Here is a 20478-nt window from a genome sequence, read left to right as displayed (position 1 = left end):
GACCGAGCTGCTTCGTTTTTATGTTGCAAGTTGCTTCAAGTATTTCACTGCTAGAAGTAAAAAATTATAGGATGCTCCATCCTCGAATGCTGATGTGAAGACACTGTGTTCTCGATCAATGGCTACGCCTCTCTACTGCTGAAAGAAACAGGATATATGCAGTATGACACACACACACACAATTAGTGTTTGGCTGCGCGTTGCACAGCTTGGCGCCCCGGGCTAAAGAGAACATCAAGAAGACGTTGCTGTCCTGGTTCTGAATAGTATGGATTTGTTATGGGAAATGTTAAAAACAGGGCATGTATAGTATCTCTGGGGAGCGTATACGTTCTGCCCTGGGTCGACAAATGTATATGTTTTCCCAAAGGATCAAAAGTTTATCAGTAAATATGGAGAGAAACATGTTAATAGGTTCTGGTGAAGAGGACTATGAGGAAAATGCTAAGAGCAGATTATGACAGAGATGACGACAGAGTAGCTTCTGTGTCTTTTGAAAAGCATAAATTTTAATGTGTTGTTTGCACATTTGGAGAAGTGCTAAGACGTGTTTTCATCACAGTGTTTTTCACAAGGTTTTAATGCTAAGTGTTCGGTGCTCATCAGAATATTTTCTGTTTTATAATCAAAGGAAAGTGCAAATGAAATAATACGGTCTTTGCTTAAAGAGTAGCCAAACACTAAAGTGACTTTTCTGTGATAGTTATTCACATGTACAGTCACTTTAATATGCTAAATCTGGAACAAAATGTGTAACGTAAAGACCCTCCACCCAAAAATTACAGTGCTCAACCATCAGCAGGGTGGACAGTAGAGTATGGACAGAATTTAAAGCATACAACTGATAAAAGCAGCATTTATTTACTGTTGTGTTGATCATAGTTAAAGTGTCCGTGTCAAGTTTTAAACTTTGCTACCATTCTTTGATATACCTTACTCTGCCACTCTCCAAAGTCTCTGCTGCATCCACACTAGGCTAACAATGAGCTAGCAGCTCTGAATCATCACCTTATGTGAGTCATGCTTTAGAATGCATTTTTTTTAATTTGTGGATCTGTTCTCGCTGTGATCCATTAAATTACACATCTCCATAGTTGTAGCTCCAAACAAAAACAAAAACCAACATATACAGTATTTTCTCCTCACCTGAGCTGTATTGTATACAGGGTTGAGGGATACTTTACCAATAACGTAGTCAGTAACCTAATCCACGTATCACAATGTTAAAATAATGTAACTTGATTATAAAATTACAAAACCAAAATAAACAACTTGAACTTTATTGATTTTTTTCTGCTTTAAAGAGAAAAAAATGGCAAATCCTTTCTGTGCCGTTACTAATTATATTAGTTTTTTCGCTGTGAGAAAACGGATGTGTGGCGTGAGCACTCGTTAAAGCGTTAATTGGGTTTGTGAGTCTCACAGTCAATGTGTGAGAGTTGTCAGCCCGGTTTCACATTCCTATCATGACAGTCTTCCCCATTTTTACAAAATATATCGGTAGTCTGATTACTAACCCTAACACTAACCCTAACCCACGGAATACAGTCACCTGATTGTAACCTAATTACGTAACACTGTTCCATGTATTCTGTTACTCCACAAGGCTGATCGTATCCAAGCTTTATGATTTGCTAAAGCTGCCCTGTTAATAGTTACTCTGGCCTAAAGGGCACCAACAGCTAACCTAGACTCAACACTGGATAACAAGGCATGGGTCCATTTGTTTATGGTAATTTAATTAGTTGCAAACTTGTTTGGTAATTTGCACCATATGCTGGGTGCACTTGTGGCCAGGTGGTTAAGATGCATACTATACAAAAGCAAAGTCTCTGGTTTCATTCCAGCTCGTCTATACTGTATTCATCATTTCAAAAAAGAAACAAACAAACTGAAAGCGTCAAATTCTATTTTTAAAGATCTTCATGCGATATCGTGTTTACATTGAGCATGTTCCTAATGTATGTATTTAAAATATCTTGAAGTAAGTTGGTTGGTGTGGGGAACCACGGCTCACTCCAGAACCAGACAGGAAGTCGATTAATCCGGCCATTCCCGCATTATAGACTAATCTATTAACTCCACATACTTACATATTTTGTTCTTAATAACAGATATTCACTTGTAATAACACATGATAACTATGTATTTAGATGAGGGCGACTGCTTTTGACACATCCATGCACCTAAGGCTGTAGTTTATCATAATGTCAGACGGACAGAGGTTTAGATTCGGTTCAGGTCCAGAAGAAAAAGAAGGTTCGTCTTCCTGCAGTGATCCTGCTGTAAGTCAGCGCTCCTGCCACGGCTGATGGCATATTTATTCTGTTCTCCCTCTCGCTGGGCCGAGAAGGGACAGGTCAGGACACAGCACACTACCCGAGTGTGAAGTGTTTGAATCCGGTGATGAATGGATATTTTCTCCTCCACGGACTACAGGTTCAAAGCAGGAAGACAGATAGCCAGAGGAATGGACTGTTTTTTCTGCATTTATAAATCTGGCACATAACAACTGCTCGCATTAATTCTAGACGGATGGAATATCAGCCTTTATAACCTGACTTTTCCCCATTTGATCTTCAGTGTAAATGCAAGTTTTTAATGGATTTCTGGCTTCTTTTTATGTATTTTTTTTTTTATGGCTGAATTGTTTCTTTTTCTCTCCAGAACTTGTTCATAATGTTGTATCTTAACTTGTATTTTCACATTTTTCACAAGTTAAATAAAGCAATCAATAAAAAGGAAATATAATTTCTATTGCACAGAGATAAGGCAACTCTAGTATGTGCCTCCTGAAAAGAAAAAGAAATGAGGTGCTGTCTCCCTCTTCAAAATGCTCGCCCTGTCAAATCTCCCAGGGGTGTGATGAAATTCGGTGCGACTATCACAGCAACATGACACTTCTCTGTGACTTCATGCATTAAAACATGAGTGAGTGATCAAAGGTGACAACATGATGCAGCCAGAGGTAGGTGATCAAGCAGCAAAAACCCAAAGCTTTTAACTTTTATATAGCTCACAGTTTTTGGCCTTCCGCACTCACTATTTCAAACTGTTCCTGAATACATAAACACTGGTGTTTTCATGCTATAAAACTAACATTTCTAGAAAACACAACCAAATGTACAATTTTGGGTTGATTTTGATATTAAGGTTTATCAAAATAGATCTTTTAAAGCAGACCTATTATGCTTTTTCTTTTTTCCTTTTTATCCAATGTTTTATATACAGTATGTTTTTGTGCATGTAAAAGATCTTGAAAGTTAAAAAGGTCAATGTCTGCACCAACGGAAGCTCCTCTCTCCCACAGAAAACACTGCTCCTGAAACGCTTCGTCAGTAGTCGAGCCTTTAATTCTGTGACTTTGTGACATCACACCACATCACAGAGTCACATTGCTCTGTTGTCGTTTGCGGTGCTGGGTCAGGCGTGTGTGAGCTGACCAATCAGAGCAGACTGGATATTTGGGAGGGGGGTCCTTAAAGAGACAGGAGCTAAAACAGAGCGTTTCAGACAGAAGGGGAATACGGTGCTGCAGCACTGGGCAGTGTGAGTAAACAGATGTGTTTTTTGAGCATTAAAGCATGTAGACCTGCTGTATCACTAAACCAAAATAAATCTGAACATGAAAATGAGCATAATATGTCTCCTTTAATGGTCAAGCTGACTGTAAAATCTGAGTTATTAACCTTGAACCAAACCCTCCAAAATCCATTTGAGACTATAATTGCTTTGGTCCGTTAAAGCTACAAAAAAGCCAATTCATCAAAAAGAAAACAATCAAACTCCTCATGTCATTACCCTGTGGTCTGTGTCTTTCTGCGTCACGCTCCACTGACAGGGCATCCAATGTTTGTGTGTGGTTTTGAGGCTACTCCTCTCGTTCTGTTGGGATCAGCGTTCATTGTCTCACGCTCTTTCATTTTTTTCTCAGTTTTTTTCCAGACTCCAGCATTCTTTCTGCCTCCCTGTACAGTTCAGGCCAGGACAGAAGAATTTATTTCACACACAGTTTCATCAATCGCAAGCTCCCGTTTGATTGATTGGCCGCGCAAAAAAAAAACACAGAGAAGCCGAACGGAGAATTGAGTGTCAGAGGAGCAATCTATCACGTCAACGTCCGAGAGCGATGCTGCGGGAGGACGGGCCGCATCTGTTCGCGCTGGCATTAAAGTTCCCTCTGATTCATGGGAAACAGGCACAAAGTAAAGAAAACAAACGACCATTGTCTCGTTTAAACAAAAACTGTGAAGAAGAAGAAGCTGCATCACAAGGGAACAATGAGGATAAAACTGCCCGCATAATCTCAAACTCAGGTAGGAGCTGGATGAGAAGCGGCCTGCTCTGCAGAGACAAGGACAGCACGAGTGATGTCTTTGTTTTCAACTTGGCAGCCGTCACAAATAGCATTTCAAGTAAAAAAAATGATGAGGGAGGAAAAGAGCCATGGTGCAACGCATAAATCTACTTCACAGGACTCTATCGAACGATAAGCGGGGAACGTTGGCCCTCCACTAAACTTTCATGGTCTGTATTGTACTGCATCAAATATAAAAGAAAAAAATCTCTGATAAAACTGACACAGTTGTTTGAGCCCTGTGTACATCCCGTCTTAGATAATACAGCTGGTGTCTTCGGGTTTCGGGAACATTCGTTTCAGCAAGCGGCTGCTCACACCTACAAAGTGTGACATGAATGTGAGAGAACGGTGCTCTTTGCTAAATTACTGCCATTCCTGTTACCGTGGTAATGACTACCAAACACTTGAGGCATGTTTCAGGGAGAAATATGAGAGAAAAAAAATGTCAAAGCTCTTGTGTGCGTGTTGCTGGCATTTATTCTGCGTAAGATGCACCAGATATAGTCCCATGACGGAGGAATCAAAAATAAAACTCTTGTGCAAGTAATGACTTTGTGGTGAAGAAAAACTGCAGATAAGGTTTGCTGTGTTTAATCACCCTTGTGTTATTTTTAATTCTTGTTGTTAACCCTTTCCCTTTACAACATTACATGTGCTGTGAACTGAGAGACCTATAGAAATAGCACTAAAACAAGACGCTAACAGCTCTGTAACCCACTGGTTTGTGGACTACTGTTCTGAAGCCTCGGGTTTGGCATTACAACCGTCGCCATCTTGGTTTTTTGGAGCCAGAAGTGCCAATACTTGGGATGAAAGGGTGGAGCTGGGGAGGATATCCTGATTGGATCTGACTGAGAAGCCGATGCTGTGCTTATGCTCTTCTTAGGTTTAGGCACAAAACCCACATGGTTAGGGTTAGGAAAACATCATGGTTTGGCTTTAAATACCTGTTTTAGTTGCCACGAACACAGATGTAATTGTCCACAGGTCTCCTTAAAAAAACACCCACTTTTATGCCACAAAACACCATGAAATATCCCCTGGTGTCCTGAAAAAAAACCTGGCTTTGTCGTCACAAAAACAGCTGGAAATATCCCCTGGTGTCCTTAAAAATATTCAGTGGTGTGACACGGATGCGGTCGGCTGTTCGGCAGCCTTGTTGGCAGTGATAATGCCGCCGCCGTTCCCTCCACCTCCAGATGTGAAATTGAGCATATAATCATAAAATGTGAACATAATATGCCACGTTTGGTACAAACATCAACCTTGGATGTATCTGTGGTTTGCAGAAAATGTTGCCTGCCAACATTGTATGCTGGTGACTGGGCTGCAAAGTTAGTACAACTTATCCTTAGAGGACCATGAACGCCATCCAGTAGTAGTTGACATATTGTCATCCCTAAAGTTAAAAATCAGATTTGAATGTGCAGACAAACAGATTATCCCTTGCTGTTTCAGCTTCGCCACATGGGATGATTTTAAGGACTAGACTGAAGGTATAATCAGAAAAACCCAAGAAAAGGCAAAGAGGGAGGCATGGGAGATATTTTGCAGCTTAAGGTGAGAAAATTGATTTCACTCCTGAGGGATGAAATTCAGACAAATCGCTGAAGTGTGGGTCTTTCATTTTGAGAGACTACACTCCAGATGATGTCATTAGAGAGAACAAATTATGTATTTCAGGTACTTTCTATAACGAGGCCCTACTACAGCTGGGATCTTGAATAAAATCTCATCTTCCATAAAAGAAAATCTGAGCTTGATGCCTTGTTATCTTATTTATATTGTTGTTGGAGTTGCTTTAAATCCATGCCTGTAGTAAAATGACTGATACACTTAAGAATCAAACGCCTTGTCGTCTCTCCCAACCAGAGAATGCCTTTGAGCCACTGACAGATGTAAATCCTGAATGCATCTCATGCTTAACTTGCTATTTCAAATGAGTGAGTGATCAAAGGTGACACATCGGAATTGGGTGACAGAGAGGATTAAGCATGTGTGTCCTCTACAGCCTCTCTCTACTTTTTTGCTTTCTTTCTCAATGTCTTTTCAAAAGTCTCACGTCCTTCCCCGAACAACTAACAATGTCATTTGTTCTCCAAACACATACTGTGTCCAGAAAATCCTTGTTAAACATCAAAATATACAAGGAAATGTTCAGGAGAAATGTATATTGTGAAGTTTAGTTCACAAGGACTCAAATACAAAAAACAGGCCTTGGGAACAGACGTGAAAAATGCAGACAAACAGACAAAGAGTGAAAGTACGTGTCCACAGGATCTGTCGTTTTAATGCCTCCCATTCATTGTCTATGTAGGAAGCTGTGCATTGCATTCTGGTAGCCGTGCATAGTGACATGACAGATGAGGATAAACCCTACAAAATAAAACAGGAAACAACTAAACTAAAACCCAAAGCCAACAATGATCATCCTTTCATTTCTAATGTCATTTCTGATGTTTTGAAAAGCCAGTTAGTCTGTTATCTTCAGTCATTTGCCAGTTGCATATGCCTCACTAGTGTAAATGTTGTATGAGAACATGTAAAAAATGATGCTGCAAGCTTATGGCGTTTTGGCACATTGTGTAAATCAGTGCTCATAAAGACTGAAAACAACATGATTAAAAACTATATATAGTAACTTAATGGTTTGGTTGCCAACAGCTGAAGAGCTAGAATCATAAAATCTGATTAGAGGATGTGAAGCAGTCTGACTCTCCATGTAAAGTCAAATTATAATTTTGTTGTTGTGTTTCAAGACTTATATTTCTGCTAAATCTATTCCAGCATGCACTGATAAGATGGCTACGGGAGCCTGAAAATGGCTTATTAACAATCATTCAAACGTGTAGAGTTGTGTAGTTTTCCTCTGTCAGCCAAAGTCAAATCAGTGGCACGTAAAAAGCTGAGTTGACGTGCCTGGGCTGTCCTGAAAGCAGGATGTAAAGCAGACAGAGGACTCATGTCCAACATGAGTGTACTTCTCCGAATCCAAAGCGAGAGTCACACTACTGAAATCCCTGAGAGTCTGTGCTACAGCAGAGATGACCACTCTATGATAGCTTTTTATTTGCACTCAGAGTGTGATAAAATCAACAGAGAAGCACACTGACTCTACAAAACCATCTTTCTTTAATAAATTGCCTGCTGAGACTAAATGGAGCTTTTAACAATCTTCCAGCAGATTGAAATTGCACAGCTCATATCAGCCACTCAAAGAAAATCTGCTGGTGTATTTTAAGCAGCAAAGTGATTATGAGGAATACTGTTCCATTTGTAGATGCAAAAATAAATGTTTTTCCAACTCAGGCACAATATAAGAGAAATCCTCCTTTCATTCACATAATACATCTCTGCGCTGTATCATATGTACGGCAAGTGTCATTGTTTATGGAGTAATTATTCAGTAGTTATAGGTGATAGTTTCTCTAACATCAAACGTACAAATCTTTCACTCCAGCCTCTCTTTCAAACTCAGTACAATGTTAGAGCACTGCCAGAACAGAGCTGGATGGAAAGTATTAAACGAGACCTACTGTGCTTTTTCATTTTGTTCCTTTCCTTCAGTGTGTTACATATGTTCTTGTGCGTGTAAAAGGTCTTGAAAGTTAAAAAGGTCAAAGTCCGTGCCAACGGGTGCTCCTCTCTCCCACAGACCACACTGCTCCTGAAACGCCTCATCAGTAACCTTGCCTTTAATTCACCTGACACCACACAATGTCACCTTGTCTCACATTTACATAATTTATGCCTAGCGGCTAGTTTGGCAGGTAAGAATTGATTTAGCACAACTGCTCTGTTGTTGTTAGCGGTAGTGAGTCAGGCATGTGTGAGCTGACCAATCAGAGCAGACTGGGTATTTGGAGGGGGGGCCTTAAAGAGACAGGAGCTAAAACTGAGTGTTTCAGACAGAGGGGGGATACAGTGCTGCAGAACTGGGCAGTATGAAAAAACAGATGTGTTTTTTGAGCACTAAAGCATGTAAACCCAATCTTGTCCAGTAGCATGTCCACCCAGGTGTCATGTTTCCAATCACAGCCAATCAGAGCTGGAGCTGATAAACGTCTGTGACTGCTGCAGGGGCATTTAACACGGAATAGGAAATACCAACTGTACCCAATGACATTGAAGAGAAAAGCCAGATGTGAGTGGGTGTTAGATTTTTAGGTAAAAGAGAGTGATATCTGACAGTTGCACTTCTTAATAAGTACATCCATTGCATAATCAAGTCAATTTCCATAACACACAGGAGGTGACACATCAAACCTTCAAAACAAGCACAGTCTACTAAACAGAAACAACCTGCTGCAAAAACACTTTTTTTCACCATCTGCGGGCCCACGAGCCACTCAGAAGAAGCAGGGCGAAGAGATGTCATCTCACATCGCTTTCTGCCTCAAAGTTCAAACTGTTACCTCACGTGTCATTTCAGTCCCACAAACACGCCTCTCGCAGCCACACCAGAGATGACTTGGTCCATCTTTGTTGCCAAAAGGCCGCGTGCGTTTCATCATCCACAGTATGTTACTCACCACGATGCAGCTGCCCTCCGTGTCGTCGTCCAGCAGGCCAAGTCTGCACAGAGCTTTCTCATTCCTCAGCCAGTACTCCGACGAGTCCAGCGCGCTGTTGCTGCACAGCACCTGCAGCACACAGATAAACCCTGCTCAGGTACACAACACAGAGACACTCATGGAGCACATGACTCTGCACACACTCTTTGAGTCACACAGTCACTTTCATCTGCCACTCTTTGTGTCTTCCCCCTCTGCTTGTTGGGATCAATTGACCTTTCTCCAGGACCTTTATTTCAGGTTAAGAGTCAGCGGCACACGATCAATAATCTGTCAGCTAACCAGACACTGCACAGTATATATGACAGTTATTGGTTCCTCCCTGGAGAGACATTTTAATGACGCCTTTAGGGTGAAAGCTACCATCATAGAGCTGCCTTTGTCAATGACAGACAAGAGTCTTTGTCCTACTGACTGATATGCTCATTTGTCACTGTTAACTATTGACTTTGTTGCTTTAATTAACCACTCAGAGTTCCGCAGGGATGACGTATTTTTGTAGGCCAACCTGGAAGTAAGCATTGTTAGTTCACTCGACAAAAACCCAATGGGATTTTTCAATTGAATTTCAGATAATTGCAGAAAATAAAAAGTCTATAACAAACAAAAAATGTGGACATTTACACATTTTGCAAGATAATCTTCACAAATGACCCCTTTTATGATTTTTGAAGCGTAAATGCAATATCGCCACAAATACTAAAAAGCTAACATTAAGGCTATAAACACCACTTAGCTTCCTGCTGCACTGTACTATACACAACAGATCAATCTACAGGTTGAAAAGTGAGAGTTGGAATAGTTTGCAAGTTAAGTACGCCTTTTAGTGTTGGGCGTGATGACATTTAATGTCCCCGACAACTTCTGTAGTCTCATTTAGCCACTTGTTAGCAACCACCTTTTTTGAAGGTGTTCACCAGTCAAATTCATAATCCAAACGAATATGGGGCAACACATCGTCAGCGTAACTGCTAGTAGGTGACAGCAATGCCATAAAACTGAAAAAAGAAGAAGATGCAGAAACCAGCTATTATCAGAGGAGACGACAGACAAAAGAGAGACACTACCCACAAAAGTTAGCTCACCAGTGTGGGAGTTTTTAGGATTCCGTAAAAAAAGAATTTGAGTAATAGCATAATTATTGTTATTGTTGTCATTATTTCCATAAATATCTTAACGATATTGTTATCATGAATTCTTAAGGCCAAGATAATTATGTAGTGAAAATCTGATATCATGAACGGAACATGAAAACCTTCACGCAGCCATCTAACCAAAAATCCATTCAAAAAAACCTCACTGACTTTCCCGCTTTTCCTACGTTCCTGCAGCACTCTATTACAATGATAAACACATTCATTTACATTCCAAGGGTTAACTTAAAGATGTCTATGATGCTTATCAGAGTCAAGGGTTTAAACATATGGTATAAATATTTGTAAAAAAAACCAACAACAGTTGGCACCATCATTGTGCTGCAAGATTAAAGTCACATGCTATTAATAAAATCATTCTTATGCAATTACTTACATATACGACAGATAGTATGCATGTGTTGTTGCATTCTCACTGTGTATTTTTAGTGACAAATCAGGCCCCCTCATGCTCGCACCCCCAGGAATAGGCCATCTGTGCAGGCCCTCGGCCAGGTAAAGGTGACGTAGATTCAGCTGATCTCATCGAGAGCGATTGTATCAAGGGCTGCCGCCGCAGGTCAGCGGAGCACGAGGCCCAATTATGAGAAAGACATCACCTTGTGTCTTTACAGATCACTCGAGTAGAAGTCAGTTAAGATCAGGAGTGGTGGGCTAATTAGGGAACGCACACATCAGCGAATCCACCTGCACATACAGTACAAAACACACTCTGAAAGGAAATTCAATCTAGCCTCCACCTCAGCCCACTGATCTGGACTATTTCCCCCTCCTGTCTCTCTGGCACTCGGAGATGATAAATCTACTGGGCTGACCCGGGGGCCTGGCTGTTCCTCTTATTACACAACCTCTGGGTGTCACCGGCATCCCGGAGGAGGAAATGAAAATCTCTTGCGCTGCTGCAAACACACAAACAGATAACGGTGGAGGCAGACATGATGGACAGGTGCACAGGCACACAGACGGAGAAAAAGACGGAAAGATGATGTGGTTGACAAGCAGCCATAGAGCAGACAGACAGAGGGACACACAGGTAGATGTACGCTTCCATCCCAACACAAACACACAAGACTCAGCTGTGTTTTTGTTTACCTTCTTGCAGGCGCTGATGGACGAGGCCACGGTGCTCTCTGTGCTTCCTCCCTCTACCTCGACTGACTCGGAGCCTTCAAACATGGCAGACGACTGGAAGTTACTGCAAGGCAAAAAGGGCACGGAGTTGAGTTTGTCAGAGCAAGTTTTTGTCAAACGCTCTTAAAAAAGGTTGGGAATCAGTGAGGACGGGTGTGACTGGAGCAGCCCATTTCTCGTCACGCTTGTTCGTTCTGTACAGCTGAGACTCTCGTCATAGGAATTGACTGGACAGCTATTGTCGGACAGGAGAATTATTTAATTATTATTTCAATCTGAAATTAATATTTAAATCTTTCTTCTGAACCATTTCCAGTTTAGCAAGTTGGGGCCAGGACAGCTGCTAATGCCCCAGTTTGTAGTGAAGAAAATGTAACAGTTCATGACGACTCCCATCATTTATTGAAGATTGCAAAAACTTTTAGGATTTGGTCTGTGGATGTCAAGACCTTTTCATCACATTATTATTCATGAGAAACCTCTGTAGCACCTGCTGAAAAGTTTCTCCTGAGATTTCTGTGACCTCCTCTCTCTCTGCATGAAGGGAAATCAAACTGCATGTTGAACCCATTAGTGAATTGTAGCCTTATTTGCAGAAGGCTATCAGTGTGTTTGTGACACCCTGCAGCTAGAGCTGCAACGATTAGTCAATTAATAAATAGGTTGATCGAATGAAAATAAATTGCCAGCTATTTTGATCATCGATTGATTGTTTCAGTCATTTTTCAAGCAAAAATGTCAAACATTTGCTGGTTCCAGCTTCTCTAATGTGAGGATTTGCAGGGTAAATCCAATTCCAGCACTCCAGGTGACGGCTTATACAACCAAACAGGCCAAGTAATGGAAAATGCTTGAAGAAAAAGAGCTGCCTCAAAAAAACAAATAACAAAGAAAGGAGTCATGTAACTGTGGTGACGTAGAGAGGAGGGAGGTGATGGCTACAGTTTGTGTAAAACAGACAGGACAGGAAAACGACAACATGTACAGCAGCTTCAATCGATTAAAGGGATAGTTCGGATTTTTTGACATGAAGTTGTATGACATCCTCACCATCAGTGTCGTGCATCAGCAGTGACTTTCCCCCCACTGCGTCCTGTGAGCCGAGGTCTGTCCCGCTGTTGTTGCTGAAGAAAGTAGTTACGGCTAGTTTGCGGGGTCACTAAGATAAAGCGTTTTGCTTCAAAAACAATATCCGTTCAAAAGAGTAAAACATTTGCATCACAAAATCGTTTACGACAAAAAAGTCAGACCTCACGATCACCTGGCACTATTTCCCCTCCCTTCCTATCACTGCGCGGTTCCGCCTGTTGACACACGGCACTGCTCCGTCAGCTGTTTCACGGTGTTTACATGCTCGGATGGTAAACGTAAATATGTCTGACTACGAAACGAGTGATGAAGACATTCCTTTTACCACAGAGCCAAAGGGATATCTTTATGAACCCGAATACACAGACACCGAGCTTCGTCAAATGGAGTTAGAACGGGCAGAGAGAGAGGAGAGAGACAGAGAAGCGGTCCAAGCTGAAGTTGGACCTGTACAGACAGTACATAGTTGCTGACAATAATAATAACAGTCATCATATAAAAAGGCACCATCTTTAGCTTGTAGATAGTTGTTCTTACCTGGGGTTGTGGCACAGCAGCGCTCTTCAAAACATGTTTCTTCCTCTTTCCTGGGCGTGTAGGAACATAATCGTCCTTGCTGAATGTGCACTACACACACGAACTTTTTCACCCTTGGCAGTCTCGCTTCAATGTTCAAGCCTATGGCAAGAAGCCAAAGTTGCCTAATAGCAATGTCCGTGACAGGAAAGCGGTGAAATATATACGGCGACTTGGTGTGATCTTTGTTGTTGCAACCCGGATAATCGCAAATCCGCACCATTTTTATATATCCTCTTGTCTAATAATCTCGCTAGTACTCATGTTAGCTCTCACGTTAGCTCTCACGTTAGCTCTCTCGCACATCCGAGCATGTAAACACCGTGAAACAGCTGACGGAGCAGTGCCGTGTGTCAACAGGCGGAAGCGCGCAGTGATACGAAGGGAGGGGAAATAGTGCCAGGTGATCGTGAGGTCTGACTTTTTTGTCGTAAACGATTTTGTGATGCAAATGTTTTACTCTTTTGAACGGATATTGTTTTTTGAAGCAAAACGCTTTATCTTAGTGACCCCGCAAACTAGCCGTAACTACTTTCTTCAGCAACAACAGCGGGACAGACCTCGGCTCACAGGACGCAGTGGGGGAAAAGTCACTGCTAATGCACGACACTGATGGTGAGGATGTCATACAACTTCATGTCAAAAAATCCGAACTATCCCTTTAATCGTTGAAACTAGAGTGACTCTCAGTAGAGAGCATACCTCCACCAAGGCCCAACAGTACTCACTTATAGGTAACATGCATTATTACCTCCGCCAATGAGGTTGTGTTTTCATCTGTGTCCGTTTGTTGGTTTGTCAGCAGGATTACACAAAAACTACTGAACAGCTTTCCACGAAACTTGGGATGAGGATGGATATTTGATATTGGATTGAATTAAAGGTGACTGCATGTTGGGCCATGGCGAAGGTATGCGCCCTAAAGAGTGCCAGTCTATTTCCCTGAGCAACAGCTAACAAACAAACAAACGGAAAGAGGTGAAAACCTTGTTGGTGGCAGTTTAATGGATACTGAAATCAATGGTTAGTTGCAGCCAGCCTGCAGTTTCTGTATGAGGGAATATCACACCTATATGCACCTAAGCATTTAGACGGTGGTGGTGACGGAGGATTATAGCGGGAAAAACAGGGAAACACAACACGTGACCACCATTTGGTGGATGAGAGAAGATGATTCAAGTAGTGATGAGAATGTCTGTCAGATGGCGAGCCCGAACACAACATAGCAAACCCAAAAATCCTAGGAAGGCGTCATTATCCTCCGTGCATGCTTTCACTGAGATAAGCCAAATCAAAGCTTATCTGGAATGGCATTAATGAGGATCAATTTGGAAAATAAAGAGGCTGGGGGAATGCATATTTAAATAGGAGCAGCTGTTTTTTTTCCCCCTGTAATCCACACATTTCAAAGCAAATTAAAAGCATTTCGTTTTTGAAAGCCCCCTGAGGGATCACACAACTGCATCTATTTGCAATTAATGATCATGCTTGATGTATATAATTGTGTGACAGGAAAAGTCAGTTTTACTTTGAATGGCTGGACAGGGCGGGGAAAGAAAAAAAAAAGATGATGTGATGCTGGAGATAAGTGGATGTGATGTGCTTTAAATAGGCTGCTGTATCTGCGAGGCACTCATCAAACACACACACACACACACACATACACATACACATACACGCACACACACATACACTGACTCTGCAGTGAATATATTGGACGCATGCAGAAAATTGGAAGCTAAAACACTGCAAAAAATGGAAGTAAAAAAACACTGTAAAAAAATCGAAACAGCACAGACTGGTCTGATCAAGCAAATGATTTTCACGGAGAAATTGAAGAGGAGCAGCGGGATGAATTTGTCATGCACGACCTCCTTTTTATAATCTTTGCGCTTGACGACCTTTCCATCACGACACGGGGATGATTGACAGGTCGGTGCGCTCTCGTGCTGCCGGGGCCCCAGGTACCCAGCAGGCATCAGCCTGATGTGAGAACACAATTAACCCCTGAAATGTCTGGCTTTCCAAGGACAGCCCTCCGGCTCGCTGTTTTAACGTGGGAGCGTGGTTGAGGATTTCTCCAGGCATCTGAGGCCAGTTGGTCAGATTACTGGCGCACAAACAAGCAACTTCTGGCTTAACTGCACTAAAAATGATGAATGTGGCAAGTTTAGGTCCTGGACACAGCAGGAACATTTGATTCAAGCTCTCATTTTGATAATTACCCCTGAGGAAAAACAGGAACAGGACTGAGGCTTATTTAAAAAAATAAAACATGTAAAAGTTGAACATTTCTTTTTGAAACGTGCCTGCTGTTCACTGTTCTCCGTTGCCTCGCATGTCCATCCATCAGGCAGGGAAACATTTGTTTACTGCACAAACACTGGCGCTCTCCTGTGAGAGAGGCTTTACTGCAACACTCTGCGTGGCGCGCTTCTCCAACACCAAACACAAACTGACACACTTTGCACAGTCACAAATGCTTTGATTCAATACAACAGAAAATACATGGTGGGTTTCACACTCACTTGCTTCCAGTGCCTTTGTAAAAAAAAAAAAAATCTAAAATATCTTATAGCAAATCCATATGTGCGATATTGAAGGGAAATGTGAGAGTGGCACCACAGATTCAACAAAACACCATGAAGTAGATGTTCACCTCAATATAAGACGCACAATTTGCCTTAATGTTGATTTTGTTTAATATGCGCCTCTGCTCATCGACATGTTCTCTGTATCCTGGGATGATAAATAGTCTCTTACCTCGGCGTTTTCAGAAGGCACTTTGCGCCTGCCATTCTGTCAGAATTTTTTTTTAAAAAATAATAGCCAAACTGTCCTCAACCGGTGTGATTATTTCCTCTGTGGGGGCAGGGGGACAGGGAGAGGTACAGCGGTGGAGCGCCTCGACGCGTAATTGTCCCGGGGACACTCTCCGGTCCAGATGCGCATCCCCGACCGAGCAACTGAAGGAATCCAAGACTGCTTTCACCGTGACTGGAGGAGGACTGTGATGGAGTGAGCCCCGCGGTATCAGCAGCAGCAGCAGCAGCACATCACTGCCTGCCCTGCGCGTCTGTCCGCCAAGTGCCGAGTGCAGGCGCACGAGCTCCGCGTGGATCAAACGTAACGAGCTGCACGACGCAGGCAAGGGCATGGATATGGACAGTGCGCGCGTTCGTCGACGCGTGTGTACAAACAGACGCACGCACGCGCACACGTACGTAGTTGTTTTGTTACCGGTACACTAAATATAAACCCAAGTCAGACACTTCCAGTGTGTTTGTTCTGACATACAGGAGGCTGTTTTAATGTATTGATCACTGCAGGCAAATGCACAGGCTTCAGTAGAAGCACCAGGAGTGGAATAGTAAATAAATGTCTCCATCACAAGTGTTCACATGATCTTTGAAGATGAGAGGGAGCCATGGCTGTGAGAGGACACTACAGACTAACTTTCAGCTATATGTGAATTTCACTTCCATTGTTTCGTGGCTCAGGCTCTGTCTCTTGTTCCGACACAAGGTCAGTGTAACAGATTTTATGGTCGACCTGCCTTTTTTTTGCCTCAACAGAAGAAGAAAAAAGCAAAAGCAGAAACTTGAAAGCTTCCATTGAGCAGACTCCATGTGTTGTGTATCGTATTTTGTGTAGATTTACATATATTCAGTCACTTTGTCCTGTGGTAAGGGTGTGTACAGTGACACTGTAACACAGTGGAGCATGATAATGTTGTTGACAGAGCCTAGTAGAACTAATACTGGACAATAGAGGCCTCTGCTGACAGTAAAGCAATATTTATATCAGATAATGTTCAGCCAGTAGGTCTGTTGTGAACATAAATGCACAACATATACACAAATATTTTAACTTAGCATGTCTAACGTGGTTATTAGATCATTTTCTAGTGGACAAACTATGTAATGGCATCTGTGTTTGTGCTGCACTTTTACCACCATTTTAAGTTAATATGGTGGCTACATGTTAGCAACACATGCAGTAGACATGGAGATACATTGGCGTTCATTGTTCAGGATGTTTCCTGAGGGGAATATCTGTTTCTTTAGTTGTTAAATGCTCCACTTTGTTCACCAGCTAATTGCTTTGTCTGTCTGCTAATTGGTGCTGAGCAAGTAGTGTACAGTTTATAAATAGTGTACAGCTTATTTTTCTGCCAGCTGTGTCTGGAAACAAGGTAGATGAGGGGGTGAGAGTGAGCCAAAATAGACAACCGAATCGCCAGAATAAATGTCGGCAATGTACGTTTCTGCAAACCAGGGATATGTTGGAACTTCGTCTCTTTATGTCGCAGCTTTACTTCTTTAGGTTCAGTTTTCTATTATATGTTAGAACAATGCTGTGCTTATGGTCTGGTTAGGTCTGGGCACAAAGACCACTTGGTTAGGGTTAGGAAAAGATCATGCTTTGACTTAAAATACCTGTTTTTGTCAGCACAAACATGGATGGAAATTGTCTCCTTAAACATTTCCAATGGTGTCACATATTACACAAATGTTGAAACGCAGTCTTGAACTGCTTGGCAGCCTTCTCGCCTGTAACTCCACCACCATCCCCTCCACCTCCTGTTAATCCTTTCTTTCAGATTATTGCAGCTGTAAAATTGCATTTGACCTTTTTTTGTATTGTTATAGTCAGTAACTAATGAGCTAATTAGTTGTCAGTTTTCTGTGAAAAATTATCACTTTATTAGCAGAATCTTAACGAATATTAAAGTATCGCTGCACAGAGAATGAAGAGCTTCCACGAATACCTGCTCAAAAATATCTTTAAAAGATATCTTAAAAGAGACACGGTACATCATCTCACTGCACCCCTGGGACAACCAGTGTAAACTATAAGGAAAGGCAAAACAACCTAATGCACACACACACACACACACACACAGATTCCCTACTGGCATTTAAGACAGCCATCTTCTCTATCACCTTAGCAGCGATACGAGAGCCTTGAGAGTGATATCTACGTGCTCTGTATCTGATGGTTAGGCTTAAACATCCCTCCTTGGTCCATTAGCGAGGTCACCAAATAATCAGGAGGGGGTAAAAAGGAGCCGAGCCCTCCAGTTCTCTATTATCCAACTGGGACTGTGCCGGGGCAATAAAGCGGTGGGCAGAGAAATTAAGGAAATGGTGGATATTCAGGGGAGCACAGAGAAAGCAGGGGTCTTTATGAGATCTGTGTATGTGTGTGAAATAGAGACATTATGCTTTTGTGGATTCAGACGGTGGCCAAAGTGTACGTCGTCTTCAATCTGCTGAAAGGATCATTTCTGCCAGAGGGAATGCTTATTTCCAGCGTGCCCTCTACCTCAAAGAAGATAGATTTTTACATGCTGTTATCAGCCACGGTGTTATTTCGCTCCCTCTAGATGCCATTTGGTTTCATTCAACAACAACAATTCAACAATATCAAAACCCAATTTCTGTGATGGCAAACTCAGTGCAGAAATGTGACCCACAGGGAACACAGGCTGGATGTTTACAAAACACTTGCTGGGCTTCATCTGATAAAATATAAACATTTACATGAAATACCTTTATCGTTGCTATATAATTGAACATTCTGAATTAATAAATACATTCACAGAGTCATTAATGAGTGTATGAGCTCAGCCAGTTTCACCCAAATCTTTCACTAAAGATTCTGATATAAAGAGCAGCAGTCTTGCATTAGCCAGCACTTCTCACCAACTGTTCAGGCCCTCCGTGGTTATGTACTGTACTATCTCATTTCATGCCTCTCAGCTGAGGAAAGCAGTTTTTCCAGCTGAATGTTTTCTCTAAAATTATAACAATGAGGTGCTGAGGAGGCAAAATGGATTCTTATACCCGTTTTGACATTTTAAAAACATGGAAGTGTGATACCTGTACAGCTACGGGTTATCAAGCCAAAGCAACCGACGATGAATAACTGAAATCAAACTATCAGCAAGGCGGAAACACTCACTCACTCGCTCACTCACTCTCTCTCTCACACTCACCACAGCCAGACACACTCCATCTTTCTCCTTCACTCTCTGTATGAATGTAAAACCCCCAGAAGATTGATGGGATGTCCCTCACCAGTAATGGTGAAATATTTAAATCACATCCTGAACATAAACAAATGTAAAAATGTCTTCCACTATATATGGAAAGTAACGTGTTTTGAATACAGACAGTTAAAGCAAGACAACTTTTTCAACTTCCCCCCTCCTGCAGTTTCCCCTGCCGCAAACACAGCGTTAGCAACGTGGCCGGCACTACTAGCCTGGCTACTGCCCAAAGCAAAAAACAACCTTAAGAAACCCCTCGATCTCAGTGTTATGAAAAGGCAGAGTAAAACAGTCAGTTATATAAATGAGTATGATCTGGTAGACAGAATGCTGGTTTTAACCGTCTCAAGTCCCAGTAGTCAGAGGAAACACATATCAGTGGGGGAACGCACTTTGACACAACACTGGGGCTCTCCAGGCAGAGCTAATAGCATAAAGAGAGGTTTATAGGGAACCGATCGATATGTAGATATATACATAATTTTGCTACAGCCATTACACAGTGCAAACAGTATTTTACCTCAGAATAGGTGAAAGTAAAAAGAAAAAAGAAATGTACTGTATTCACACTGGTCACGATGGACCTGCTCTCTTTTCCTTAAAAACATCAGAGTCAAGTCGGTAAGTAAGGTAAAGGGGAGGTTGCTGACTTTTAAATGTTGATCCAGTAACTTGTAGGCCTAACTTCTGTAGACTCCTGTGAGGAAGGAAAGAAACGTATGAAGTAGTAAAGTATTTTGGTTTTGGCAGAACAAAAAACTCCCACATCATCTCTGAGATCTTTCTGTTTGGTGGTGTGCATGAGTGACCCAACGAGAATATCATCACAATCCCCTCTACCACCTGCACCGTCTAAATATAGATGGAGAGTAAAGAGCATGAAATATACCAGCATCAACACAAATCCAGACGTTTTTGTTGGAAGATGCGTTCTGTGTTTGTGCTGTTGCACAGTACAGGATTAAGCATTATATTAGCTTGAAGCTCAATGTACTGTTCACAGATGTAAACTGAGCTTTTAAATGATTTTGTTCACTACATGAAAGTACAATAATCACTTCAGTGTACGTTGTTCATTCTCATGTTAAGCCAATACCGGTTATTGGCCCACACATACACTGTCTGTCTGGGCTAAATTGACTGATTGCGATTGAAACAAAAGCTCATGATGTATTCTGACAGTAACACAATTCACAGCTCTTATCCCCCGATGAATGTATTGAATGATCTTTGCTTTTTGTATCTGCCATCGACACACTAATGACTATTTTGTGGATTTTTTTTCGACTAACTAATTTATAGGCAAGATAATGAGTACGACTGGGACACGTATCCCAGCACAAACAGCACACTTCGAACCAAGAGCTTACTTTTCAAACACTTTGTGGGCTTTTATTTGTCCTTTATTGTCGCCTTGGGAGAGAGAGAGAGACAGAGAGAGAGAGAGAGAGAGAAGGGTTGATATGTAGCAAAGGGCCCAGGCTGGGGACAAACCCTGGCTGCTGCGGTCAGGCCTCAGCCCAGCAGTAGCAAAACAGA

General features: G+C 41.9%; 1 protein-coding gene across 1 annotated transcript in view; it reads right to left on the bottom strand.

Moving 5' to 3' along the window:
• Positions 1–20478, bottom strand: part of sphkap (SPHK1 interactor, AKAP domain containing) — a 58915-nt gene that overhangs the window by 20876 nt on the left and 17561 nt on the right. Inside the window, exons 2-3 of the mRNA XM_073490266.1 lie at positions 11181–11283; positions 8893–9003 (exon numbers count right to left, since the gene is read on the bottom strand). Coding sequence (XP_073346367.1) covers positions 8893–9003; positions 11181–11283 — 214 coding nt within the window. The remainder of the gene's footprint in view (positions 1–8892; positions 9004–11180; positions 11284–20478) is intronic.

The sequence above is a fragment of the Pagrus major genome, chromosome 2 (genome assembly GCF_040436345.1).
Source record: "Pagrus major chromosome 2, Pma_NU_1.0".
Taxonomy (NCBI): domain Eukaryota; kingdom Metazoa; phylum Chordata; class Actinopteri; order Spariformes; family Sparidae; genus Pagrus; species Pagrus major.
The sequence above is the reverse complement of the archived record's forward strand: the minus strand, read 5'-3'. Positions and strand labels throughout refer to the sequence as shown.